A 13,368-nucleotide genomic window follows, 5' to 3' on the forward strand; every position below is an offset into this window, starting at 1 on the left:
AGGTCTCCCATGTGGCTACAGGGGCCCAAGCTTCTGCTGCTTTCCCTAGTGCATTAGCAGGGAGCTGGATTGGAAGTGGAGCAGCCAGATCTTGAACCAGCACCCATACAGGATGCCGGCCTCTGGTGGAATTACTGTTAAATCACAACACTAGCACCTACTCCATTTCTGATCCAGCTCCCTACTAACACAATGTGTAAGGCAGAGGAAGATGACTCAGTACTTGGGACCTTGCTACCATGTGAGAGACCCAGATGGAGTTCTAGGTTCCTGGCTTCAGCCTGGCTCATCTCCTGCCACTGCAGCCATTTGGAGTGGGTCAGCAGAAAGAGGATTTCTCAATCTCTCTCTTTCCCTCTCCCCCACCCTCCCTTTTCTGTAACTCTACCTTTCAAATGAATAAATCTTTTAGAAACAAAACTAACACCATACTCATGGGTAAAAGATGAAATCCCTCTTACCTAAGATCAAGGAAAAGCAGGCTATTTGCTCTCATAGCTTCCATTCAACATTGTACCAAAGGATCTAGCCAGAGTAATCAGGCAAAAAAAAGAAAAAAAGAAACCTAAGGTATGTTGACTGCAAAGCAAGAAGGAAAACTATTTACAGATGATACAATTTTCTAAGTATAAAATAATATGGACTCAAATAAAATTTTTAGAAATAATGAGTTCAGAGGCCGGCACTGCGATGTAGCAGGTAAAGCTACCACCTGCAGTGCCAGCATCCCACATGGACACCAGTTTGAGTCCCGACTGCTCCACTTCTTCTAATTCAGCTCTCTGCTGTGGCCTGGGAAAGCGGTGGGAGATGGCCCAAGTCCTTGGGCCCCTGCACCCACGTGGGAGACCAGGAGTGTCCTGGCTCTTGTCTTCAGATCCACACAGCTCCGGCCAGTGCAGCCAACTGGGGACTGAACCAGTGGATAGAAGATTGATCTCTCTCTCTCTCTCAGCTACTCTGCCTCTGCCTCTCTGTAACTCTGGCTTTCAATAAATAAATAAATCTTAAAAAGAAGAAAAAAGAAATGAGTTCAGCAAGGTTACAAGATATAGGATCATACATACATATATATAAATCAATTTATTTCTATACAGTAGCAGGGAACTGAAAATGGAATTAAGAAAAAATTCCATTTCCAACGGCATCAGAAGTACTTAAAAATAAATTTAACAAAGAAATACACACTACAAGTACTACAAAACGTCAAGAAAAATTGAAAATCTGAGTAAACAGAAATATGCACCAAGTTCAAGGATTAGACAACTTACTATTAAGATGGGAACATTCCCCAGATTAATTTATATATTGAACACAAACACTATCAGCATTCCAGCTGCTGGGCTGCAAAAACAGACAAACTGATCCTAAAATTCACATGAAAATCAAAGGAACCCAGAATAGTCAAGCAATCTTGAACAAAAGAAAACAAAAGAATTCACACTGATTTCAAAACTCTTTACAAAGGTACAGTAATCAAGATAGTGTAGTACTGGCCCAAGGACAGACATACAGATTGAATTTTTTTTTTTTGACAGGCAGTTAGACAGTCAGAGAGAGAAAAGTCTTCCTTCCGTTGGTTCACCCCAAATGGCTGCCACGGCCGGCATGCTACGCTGATCCGAAGCCAGGAGCCTGGTGCTTCCTCCTGGTTTCCCACGCAGGTGCACGGCCCAAGCACCTGGGCCATCCTCCATTGCCTTCCCGGGCCACAGCAGACAGCTGGACTGGAAGAAGAGCAACCCAAACTAGAACCTGGCGCCCCAACTGGGACTAGAACCCGGTATGCTGGCGCCGCAGGTGGAGGATTAGCCCAGTGAGCTGCCGCGGCAGTCAGATTGAAATTTGAGAGGAGAACTGAGAATTCAAGAAGGGACCCTCATCCTTAGGTCAGTGAGTTTTCAACAATAGCATGAAGGTCATTCAGTGGGGGAGGGCAGTCTTCTCAACAAAGGACACTGCAACAACTGCATATTCACAGCCCAAAGAACCCAGTCAGACCACCATCTCATGCCACACATATCACATGAACAATGCATCCAAGACCTAAAAGCAAGATTTAAAACTGCAGAACTCCTACAAGGAAACTTAGGTATAAATCTTCATGACCTTGTAGCAGGCATGGTTTCTTAGGACACCAAAAGCAAAGGAACAAAGGATAAAATATAGATACTGGACGTAATCAAACTAAAAACCTGTGCTTCACAGCACACTATTAAGAAAGCAGAAACACAATGCACAGAATGAGAGAAATTTTTCACAAATAGGGGAGAGCACTGGTGCGGCAGGTTAAGCAACCACTTGCAATGTTGGCATCCTCTATCAGAGCACCAGTTCAATTCTCAGCTGTTAAGCCTCCCATCCAGCTGCCAATTAATGCACCTGAGAAGGCACGGAAAACAGTCCAGGTACATGGGCCCCTGGCATCCATGTGAGAGACCTAGACAGAGTGCCTGTCTCCTGGCTTAAGCCTGGGCCAGCACCAGCCACTGTAGCCATTTGAGGAGTGAACCAGCAAATGGAAGATTTTTCTCCCTCCCTTCCCCTGTCATTCTGCCTTTCAAATAAATCGTTTCTAAAAATCACAATTGATTCTGAATCACAGATTGATTCATTTCCAAGTTTTCTATGATAAACACATTCCACTGTTCTTTTAAACAGAAAAAGGAAATTATTTGAGTGACAGGTGTTTGGCACAGCAGTTAAGTTGCTGTTTCGCACACCCAACCTCAAATCAGGTTAGGGTTCCTGCTGCTGCTCCAGCTTCCTACTAATGCATCCTGGGAAGCAGCAAATAGTGGCTCAAGTACTTGGGTCCCTGCCAGTCACACGGGAGACATATATGGAAATCCAAGCTTCGGCCAGTGCCACAGCTCAATAGGCTAATCCTCTGCCTTGCGGCGCCAGCACACCGGGTTCTAGTCCCGGTCGGGGCGCCGGATTCTGTCCCAATTGCCCCTCTTCCAGGCCAGCTCTCTTCTGTGGCCTGGGAAGGCAGGGGAGGATGGCCCAAGTCCTTGGGCCCTGCACCCCATGGGAGACCAGGAGAAGCACCTGGCTCCTGCCTTCAGATCAGCGCGGTGCGCCGGCCGCAGCACGCCAGCTGTGGCAGCCATTGGAGGGTGAACCAACGGCAAAAGGAAGACCTTTCTCTCTGTCTCTCTCTCTCACTGTCCACTCTGCCTGTCAAAAAAAAAAAAAAAAAAAAGAAAAAAAGAAAAAAAAAAAAAAGAAAAGAAAAGAAATCCAAGCTTCTGGATTCAGCCTGGCCCAACCCTGGCTGTTGTGGGCTTTGGGAAGTAAACCACAGGATGGAATATATCTGTCTCTGCCTTTCAAATACAATGAAAATAAACTCTGTAAATGGTATCTGGTTGAAGACATACAAACTCTTCTTCATTGTGCTGTCCATTCCTGTCATGTACCTCTTCTCATCACCAGGACAGGGGTTTAGTAACACTGCAAAAAGCTCAGTCTACATGATTTGATAGTAATACAGGTAAGGAATGCATAATTTCTGAATACACACAAAAAAATGTTTATAAAAGGTGTCTTTAGTATCAGGCAGAAAAGGCAGGAAAACAAATTAACAAATGGAATGAGGCCAATTATTTGTACTACTCTTTATCCAAAATTCTTGGCATTAAAAGCATTTTAAATTTCTGATTTTTTTCAAGTTTTGAAATATCTGCATAGATTTTACTGATGGAGCATCCCAAATCCAGAAATTTAAAGACCAAAACATTCTGAAATCCAAAGGTTTTTTTTTTTTTTTTTTTTTTGACAGGCAGAGTGGACAGTGAGAGAGAGAGAGACAGAGAGAGAGAGAGAGAGGTCTTCCTTTTCCATTGGTTCACCCTAGTTTTTAAGCATCATGTTGGCACTCAACAAGTTTCAGATTTCAGAACACTTCAGACCAGATTAGGGATACTCAATCTTTGTACTCTTCCCTTTGACATTAGTTTCTGTGTTTGTCCATTTTAACTTTAATCCTGTATTCATTTTTAGATTAAAATATTACTTATCCAGTGATTTCTTCTTTGACACCCAAAGATTGAGATTTTTGAGAGACTCCAAGATGGCATGATATAAAATTAACACACAGAAATCAATAGCCTTTGTATACACCAACAAAGCCATGACTGAGAAAGCACTTCTAAGATCAATCTCATTCACAACAGCTACCAAGAAAACTGAATACTTTGGAATACATTTAACCAGGGAGGTGAAAGATCTCTATTATAAAATTATAAAACATTAAAGAAAGAAATACAAGAATACATAAAAAAATGGGAAAATTGTCCATGTTCATAGATTGCAAGAATATCATCAAAATATCCATACTACTGAAAGCAATTTACAAATTCAATGTGATCCCAATCAGAATACCAAGAACATTCTTCTCAGATCTAGAAAAAAATGCTAATAAAATTCATATAGAAATACAAGAGATCCCAAATAGCTACAAAAACCTTATACAACAAAAACAAAGCTGGAGGCGTCACAGTATGAGACTTCAAGATATATTACAGGGCAGTTATAAACAGAACAGCCTGGTAGTGGCACAGAAATGGACATGTAGGTCAACAGAACAGAATAGGAACTCCAGAAATCAATCCACGTATCAACCACCAACAAATCATTGACAACGGAGCTAAAATCCCTAGAGAGAGGCAGCCTCTTTAGCAAATGGTGCTGGGAAAATTCAATCTCCCTGTTTAGAAGTATGAAACAAGATCCCTATCTTACACCTTATACAAAAATCAACTCCAAATGGATCAAGGATCTGAACCTATATATGATACCATCAAATTATTAGAGCAGAACATTGGAGAGACTCTTAAGACATTGACATAGGCAAAGAGTTCTTGGAAAAGACCCCAGAAGCACAGGCAATCAAACCCAAAATAGACAAACAGATTATATCAAACTGAGAAGCTTCTTTTATTTATTTATTTATTTATTTATTGACAGGCAGATTTAGACAGTAAGAGAGAGAGACAGAAACAGAGAGAAAGGTCTTCCTATCCGTTAGTTCACCCCTCAAATGGACGCTATGGCCGGTGCGCTGTGCCTATCCGAAGCCAAGAGCCAGGTGCTTCCTCCTGGTCTCCCATGCGGGTGCAGGGCCCAAGCACTTGGCATCCCCCACTGCCTTTCCGGGCCACAGCAGAGAGCTGGACTGGAAGAGGAACAACCGGGACAGAATCCAGCGCCCCAACCGGGACTAGCACCCAGGGTGCCGGTGCTGCAGGCGGAGGATTAGCCAAGTGAGCCGCAGCGCCAGCCAAGAAGCTTCTATACTACAAAAGAAACACTTGGAAAAGTGAAGAGGCAACAGACAGAATGGGAAAAAAATTTTGCCAACTATTAAACTGATAAAGGATTGATACTGAGAATCTACAAAGAGCTCAATAAATTCAACAACAAAACAATCCAATTAAGAATAAGCAAAGAACATGAACATTTTTCAAAAGAGGAAATTCAAATGGACAACAGACACATGAAAAAATGCTCAGGATCACTAGCTCTCAGGGAAAGGCGTATCAAAACCACAATGAGACTTTACTTCACCCCAGTTAGAACATCTCTCATACAGAAATCAATAAACAACAAATGGTGGCAAGGATGTGGGGGAAAAGGTACCCTAATACACCATTGGTGGGAATGCAAACTAGTAAAACCACTATGGACAACAGTATGGAGATACCTCAGAAAGATAAAAAGAAATCTACCATATGACCCAGTATTCCCACTCCTGGGAATTTACCCAAGGAAAATACAATCAGCCTATGAGCTATCTGTAACATATTTATTGTAGCTCAATTCACAGTAGACAAGTTATGGAAGCAATCCAGATGTCCATCTGCTGATAAAAGGATAAATTATGGTATAGATACACTATGGAATACTACTCAGCTGTAAAAAATAATGAAATCCTGTCTTCTGCAACAAAATTGATGCAACTAGAAACTATTATATTTAGTGAAATAAATCAGTCCCAAAAAGACAAATAGCTTATGTTTTCACTGACTAGTGGCAACAGAGTACCAAAAATGTGATAGGAGTAAAAGTGACATTTTGAACTTCAATAATTGATTATAGCCCTGAACAGTGGTTTTTTTTTCTTCTATTTATTGAAGTCTATTTACTGTACAGTTAACCTTACGAGTGCAAAGTAAACTGAAAGTAGATCACTGTAAAAATTGAGAAGGATTAGGAGAGGAAGGAGAAGAAAGGATGAGAGTGAGGGCAGGAGGGAGGTTAGGGTGGGACATACCACCACCTTCCTAAATCAGTATACATGAAATTTGTACACCTTAAATAAAAAAACTGCAAAAAAAAAAAAAAAAATGACGGGGTAGAGCTTGTAGTCTAAACATGTGGCAGCAAAGACTGTTGATCTGTTTACCATTGTTTCTGATTTTATGTCATTGTAACTGGACACCAAATGATTTCTGTGACATTTTCTCCACTATGCTGACTGAAGCTTCCCTTGAGGACTTTAATACTATCCATTTTTATTGATGATCCAAGCATAGTTGAAAAATACGTAAATTCTTCTTTTAAAAAAACTTTCTTTAAAAGATTTTATCTATTTGGGAGGTAGATTTACAGACAAAGAGAGGAGAGACAGAGATAAAGGTTTTCTATCCACTGGCTCACTCTCCAAATAACCGCAACAGCTGGCCAATCAGAAGCCAGATCAGGAGCTCCTTCTGGGTCTCCCACGTAGGTTCAGGGGCCCATGTACTTGGGCCATATTCTACTGCTTTCCCAGGCCATAGCAGAGTTTTAGATCAGAAGAAGAGCAGCCAGGACCAGAACCATCACCATATGGGATACTGGCACTGTAGGTGGAGGCTTAGCCCACTATGCCCCAGCACCAGTCCCAATATGTGTGTTCTTTAATTACTGGGTGCAGGACTCTACATATACCCATTGGACCAATCTTGCCATTGTGGTGTTCAAATTTTCCATGACCTTAATAAGTTTATGCCTGTCAGATTTTTTTATTTTTATGTAATTGTTCTCATTTGAAAGGCAGACAGGCCGACAGTGATCTTCAGCCTCCTAGTTCATATCCCAAATGCCTGCAACAGCTGGGGCAGGCCCAGACTAAAGCTAAGAGTCAAGAATTCAAGTAAGGGCCGGCGCCGTGGCTCACTAGGCTAATCCTCCACCTTGCGGCGCCAGCACACCGGGTTCTAGTCCCGGTCGGAGTGCCAGATTCTGTCCCAGTTGCCCCTCTTCCAGGCCAGCTCTCTGCTGTGGCCAGGGAATGCAGTGGAGGATGGCCCAAGTACTTGGGCCCTGCACCCCATTGGGAGACTAGGAGAAGCACCTGGCTCCTGCCATCGGATCAGCACGGTGCGCCAGCCGCGGCGGCCATTGGAGGGTGAACCAATGGCAAAGGAAGACCTTTCTCTCTTTCTCTCACTGTCCACTCTGCCTGTCAAAAAAAAAAAAAAAAATTTTTTTTTTCAAGCAAGGTCTCCCACGTGGATGGCACAGACTCAACTATTTGAGACATCATCTGCTGCCTCCCAAAGTACACATAAGCAGGAAGCTGGATAAAAACAGGAGGAACCAGGATTCAAACCATGCACTCTAGTATGGGATGTGGGTGTCACAAGCAACAACTTAATCTCTCATCAAATGCTTGCCCCTGATTTTCTTTTTAATTAATTTAGTTGAGAGGTAGAGAGCTAAGAGAGGGAGAAGACGACAGACCAACAGAGAGAGAGAGACAGAGAGAGAACATGCAAGAGAGTGCACTCATCCACTGGCCATTCCCAAATACTGGCAACAGTGGAGGCTGGGCAGAGCCAAAGTCAGAGATCCAAAAACTCAAGTCTCCCATGTGGATACAGGAACACAGTTAACGTAAGCCATCCTTTCTGCCTCTCAGGATCTACATTAGCAGGAGGCTGGAGTCAGGAGCCACAGGCAAATATGAACACAGATAACGTGATACAGGATACAAGCATCTAAATCAGCATTTTAACTGTTGGGCCAAATGCTCACCTGAGCTTAATGCATTGAGAGAGAGAAAGAAAAGTATCTCCAGCCAAGATCACAGTTTTGTTCATCTCTCTTCATAATCCTGTCAGTTTACTTAGACTGTTACCTAGTGTGGGTTCAGGCTTGTTAAATCTCCCAGAAGGACTTTTCCTTGTATTATATTACACAATGATGCCTTAAGTCTCCTTGCCCAATATTAATGCTATTGCAGCAGCTCTGTTTCCTTTAGTATTTGTCTGTCAGCTAGGGTTTTATTGGAGTGAAAAGAACAGGCATATATTAGAGAGATTTGACCAACAATTATGGAAGCAACTGAGCAGTATACACACAGCTGCTGCTTCATCTAGCACTGGATCAGAAATCAGAGGACAGGTAATCAGGCAGGAAATATGGAAATGAACTGGGATGAGCACAGACTTAAACTCACATTTATTTTTAACCAATCTATGGGGGAACAAAAAAAAACTGCCAAATGAGCTAGTATCCTCCACTACAGAGCCCACACACCTGACCTAGAACTTAGAGAAGCTCAAAGATTCTGTGGAAGCTGGAGGTCAGAGGCTACTGTGCGACACAGGCAGAGATCTGCAGCAGGGTATTGGGCCATAGCAGTGCCTGTCCCTAAGCCACCCTCTGAACAGACACACTGCAGCTTCACTGCCACCTTACAGAGCACAAGCAAACTTTTCCTGTGGCTGGTCTAACCTGAAACTGCCCAAGAAAGGGAACTGTGGGAAAAGTAGTTCCAGTTCAAATTACATTGACAGTAGAAAACCAGCATAATTTGCATGAAATTTTTTTTTTATTTTTATCAAGTGGTTTTAGAGGCAGAAACAGACAGAAAGATGTCCCATCCGCTGGTTCACTCCTCAAATGCCTGCAACCACTGGCTGGGGCCAGAGCTAAAAAGCCACAAACCTAATTCAGGGCTCCCACATGGGCAGCAGGAACCCAACCACATGAGCCATCGCTGCTGCCTCCTGGGGTCCTTATTAGCACGAAGCAGGATTCAGGAGCCTCAGTCAGGTACAGACCCAGGGACTCCAAGAAAGGACTCAGCATCTTAACCACTAAGCAGAACAGTCATCTCAACACACATACTTTCTTTCACCTCCTTCGTTTTATACTTTCTGTGTACTTACGATTGAGGTCTTTTGTAGGTACTGCACTGCCAGATTTTTCCTTCTTATCTAAAATTCTTTTAACTGTTATATCTATTGGGATTTACAATTTGATAATTAATAAAAGGATTGCTTTAAACAAAATGAAATAAAGTAGTACCTATACCAAAACACACGCAGCTTTGCATTTCCGAAGTACGTATCACTTGTTACTCACCACTTCTCCAGCAGAGGCAGCCAGCATATGCTTTACAGGTGTCAGGTAGGATGATGACTCAGAGTGCACCAACCATTTCACATATTCATAGGTGATAAAAAAGGCAGCAGCTGAAATTCAAAACAAGCTGGTCTTTCACAAAGTTTAAATACACATTCAGAATGTTCAAAGTATTTTTCAAAAAGGCCTAACATTTATCAAACTATGAGATAACAGATAAAGCAGACAGTTAAACATATACCCTCTTTTCTCTAGCCTCACTCTTTCAGAATTTACGGAGCCCTGATATTCACCTGTCCCCGAACTTAGACAACTGCAGAACACAGGCAGCATTGTGCTGCAGCGGATTAAGCCACTGCTCCAGATGCCTGCATCCCCTATCAAAGTGCCTGGTTCATGCCATGGACACTTCCAGTTTCTGACCAGCTCCCTGCTAATGCAACAGGGTGACAATGGATAATAGCCGAGGTAACTGAGAGTTCCTATCACTCATGTGGGAGACCTGGACGGAGTTTTTAGCTCCTGGCTTCAGCCTGGCCCAGCCCCAGCTGTTGCAGGACTTTGGGGAAACAACCAACAGATGGAAGATCTCTGTGTCTTTCCCTCTCCTTGTCACTCTGCCTTTCAAATAAATAAATCTGAAATCATGATTCCCACCCTGAGGGAGCCTAACAGATAACCCCTTGTTTCCTATGTGATAAGAACAAATTACTTAACATTTTTGCTCAACTTTCTAGAAAAGCATATGGATTTCCACAACCCAAAATATCATTACTTATGGTGACAAAACAGTTATACTGATAAACAGGTTAAAACTGCAAACAGATACCTCAACTTATATGTCTACACTAAAACGTTTTATTGCTGGTTACTCAAAATAACCACATTACTTTTTACCACATCAATACATCATTAAATCAAGAAAACAATCAACTATTTAAACAAGAAGCTACCGCTATCAATGTGAACTAATAGCTGCACACAGAGCTTTAAAACTTGTTACTATTAATCAAAAGATGTTTATCACTTGGATAAAGATAAGGCACAAAAGCTAAAGGACTGACAAATACATCTTTTACAGGACATTTGAACATGTCACAGTGAAGTCTGAAACACTCAGAAACATGGCATGATAACGAAGATCAGCTCTCCAAAGTCAAGGTTGTAAAGCCTCCCAAGTGCTAACAAATATACACCAGGACAAACAAGAAGGCCCAGCATCCCCATGGAAGTAATAACCATGCCCGGGTTCTTCAAACTGCTTTCCTGCTCAGTTCACTCCCTACATGTGGCGCTGTAAGCTCTGCCACTACACATTCCAGCACCCCTGCACATTACTCCAAGAAAAAAGGGAGAAAGACAGCACTGAAGTGGCTTCACGGCTAACTGCCTCCACTCAGTCTGACTTTACGACCACTTCTATCATACACAAATCCATTAGGAATGTAAGTTCCAACCACACCCCTCCATGGAGTGGTATCAAAGAAGGCTCCGCGAAACAGCAAATGAAGACAAAGTCAGGTTTCAGGAAAGGCTCTGAGTAAGGTAAAGCAAACAGGGCTGGGCAATCTGATAATGACAGTGTCTTCTAACTCTGAAAAAATAGAAGGAAGAAAGAAATCCACTATGCTTTCCCTACATTCCCTTCTAAAAAGGCAGTAAGGCTCCTACACATGGGTCTCCTCTGTTCCCTGTTGGTCTTTAATGGCCCCCATGCCGGCCCTCAGCCTGGCAGAATGGTATGTTCAAAAGTGTCTCTGGCTGCTGCTGAGTTCACTGGTGTCCTACACGTGGACCAGAATCTTAACAGCAAAACAAACAAGGCAAACACACAGAGATGTTCAATTTACCCAAAATTCACAGGAAAACAAGAAGGCCTCCCATTCTCTGACATGTTGTGGATAACAAGGAGAACACCACTCCTCCTCTCCCCATTCTCCCACTCCCCACACACAGATACACACCCAAATTGCAAACCACATGCTACACACAAACCCCTGCAAGAAGAATGTAAACAGTCCTTTGGTCTTAATGATAGCACCATAAACGTTATACATTCTAGGCAGTGTTACAACCACCACAATAACCCTTATATGCAATCTCTAGAGGAAAAGATTTTGTGGCCAGCGCTGTGGTGTAGCAGGTAGAGCCACTGCCTGCAGTGCCGGCATCCTATATGAGTGTCGGTTTGAGTCCCAGCTGCTCCGCTTCCAATCCAGCTCTCTGCTATGGCCTGGGAAAGCAGTAGAAGATGGCTCAAGTCCTTGGGCCCCTGCATCCGTGTGGGAGGCCTGGAAGAAGCTCCTGGCTTCAGATTGGCACAGCTCCAGCCGTTGCAGCCAACTGGGGAGTGAACCAGCAGATGGAGGACCTCTCTCTCTACCTCTCCTTCTCTGTGTAACTGTCTTTGAAATAAATAAATAAATCTTTAAAAAAAAAAAAAAAGAGGAAAAGATTTTTAGAACAGTGAGTCTAAGTGAGACACCACAAAACCAGTAACTCAAGAACAGGGACTTATTGGCATATTCCTCTGCAATTCCCTAGTTCAAAGGTTCTCAAACCTGTCTGCAAATCAGAATCACCCTGGGATTTTTTAAAACCTCTACCTGAGGCCCATGCCACGCCCCAGAATCATTAAATCACGATCTCTGGAAGAAACCACAGGCATCAGCATTTAAGCTCTTCAGTGATCAGGTGATTCCAATGGAGACAGATTTGGGGATCCATGCCCCCTCCCACACTTGGAGCTATGCTTGGCAGGCAGTGGATGCTCAGTAACTTGTGATTAGCAATGGTGAGAACCTCACACCAGTTTGCTGTTGTTAAACTACAGGACAAAGAGGAAACAGGAACAGATAAACAAAAGAAACAAAAGAATGGCAACAGTTCTTTTCTCTTTGCTTACAAACCTGTATGTGAACACAATGCTCACAGATTAGCACTTAAACACCAGGTTAAAACAAAGAATTTCTCTTGCAATAATTTGAGAAAAAAGAGAGCAAATCCCAGAATTCAAGATTTCCTAAAACAGTGATTTTGTGCTGAATTTGATCACATTTGTTTGTGGACTTAGTTTACTTTAGAGCACTGCTAGAGGCATCCATCAGTAAACAATCACAATGAGATGCCAGAAAACAAAGATGCCAAGAAACATTAAGTAAAACACCCTCTAACTATACAGTAAGAGGGTCATGGTCACAGCACATGACTTCAGGACCAAAATAAAAGATATGTAAGAACCGGGATGGGACCCCTGCTTCTGCCTGGCCTGGCGCTGGCTGTTGTGGCCGCCTGCAGAGCGAACCAGCAGATGGGAGCTCTCCCCCCACTTCCTCCCTCGTTAACTCTTTCAAAATAAATAAACCTTCAAAAAAAAAAAAAGATACTGTAAGAAGGATGCAGCAGCACCCCATTTGCAGCATGTGAGCACACTTAAGACAGGAAGTTTTTTTGTTTGTTTGTTTGTTTTTTGACAGGCAGAGTGGACAGTGAGAGAGACAGAGAGAAAGGTCTTCCTTTGCCGTTGGTTCACCCTCCAGTGGCTGCTGCGGCCGGCGCGCTGCGGCTGGCGCACCACACTGATCCAATGGCAGGAGCCAGGTGCTTCTCCTGCATTCCCATGGGGTGCAGGGCCCAAGCACTTGGGCCATCCTCCACTGCACTCCCTGGCCACAGCAGAGAGCTGGCCTGGAAGAGGGGCAACCGGGACAGAATCCGGTGCCCCGACCGGGACTAGAACCCGGGGTGCCGGCGATGCAAGGTGGAGGATTAGCCTAGTGAGCCTCGGCACCGGCCAAGACAGGAAGATTTAATGCCTTTTAGGCGCACCTGCTCCACAAGACTCTCCAAGGCAGCAGTTATCAAATCTGGCTAGCCTCACAATGCAATCACCTTGGAAACTTTTGACACTCAGGCCGAACTTAGAACACTTAAATTTCTGGAGAGGAAACACATGCATGAGAACTTTTTAAAGCTTTTCAAATGATTCCAATTGCAGACAAGGTT

At 43.2% G+C, this 13,368-nt stretch overlaps 1 protein-coding gene across 6 annotated transcripts in view; it reads right to left on the minus strand.

Moving 5' to 3' along the window:
• Positions 1–13,368, minus strand: part of SLC25A26 (solute carrier family 25 member 26) — a 158,244-nt gene that overhangs the window by 124,324 nt on the left and 20,552 nt on the right. For 3 of the 6 annotated variants that reach the window (XM_008260904.4, XM_008260906.4, XM_070050624.1), the window contains one exon: positions 9,364–9,473. The exons of the other annotated variants lie outside the window; for them this stretch is intronic. In XM_008260904.4, the coding sequence (XP_008259126.2) occupies positions 9,364–9,473 (110 nt within the window). The remainder of the gene's footprint in view (positions 1–9,363; positions 9,474–13,368) is intronic. 6 annotated transcript variants of the gene reach the window in all.

Source organism: Oryctolagus cuniculus, chromosome 10 (genome assembly GCF_964237555.1).
Source record: "Oryctolagus cuniculus chromosome 10, mOryCun1.1, whole genome shotgun sequence".
Lineage (NCBI taxonomy): Eukaryota > Metazoa > Chordata > Mammalia > Lagomorpha > Leporidae > Oryctolagus > Oryctolagus cuniculus.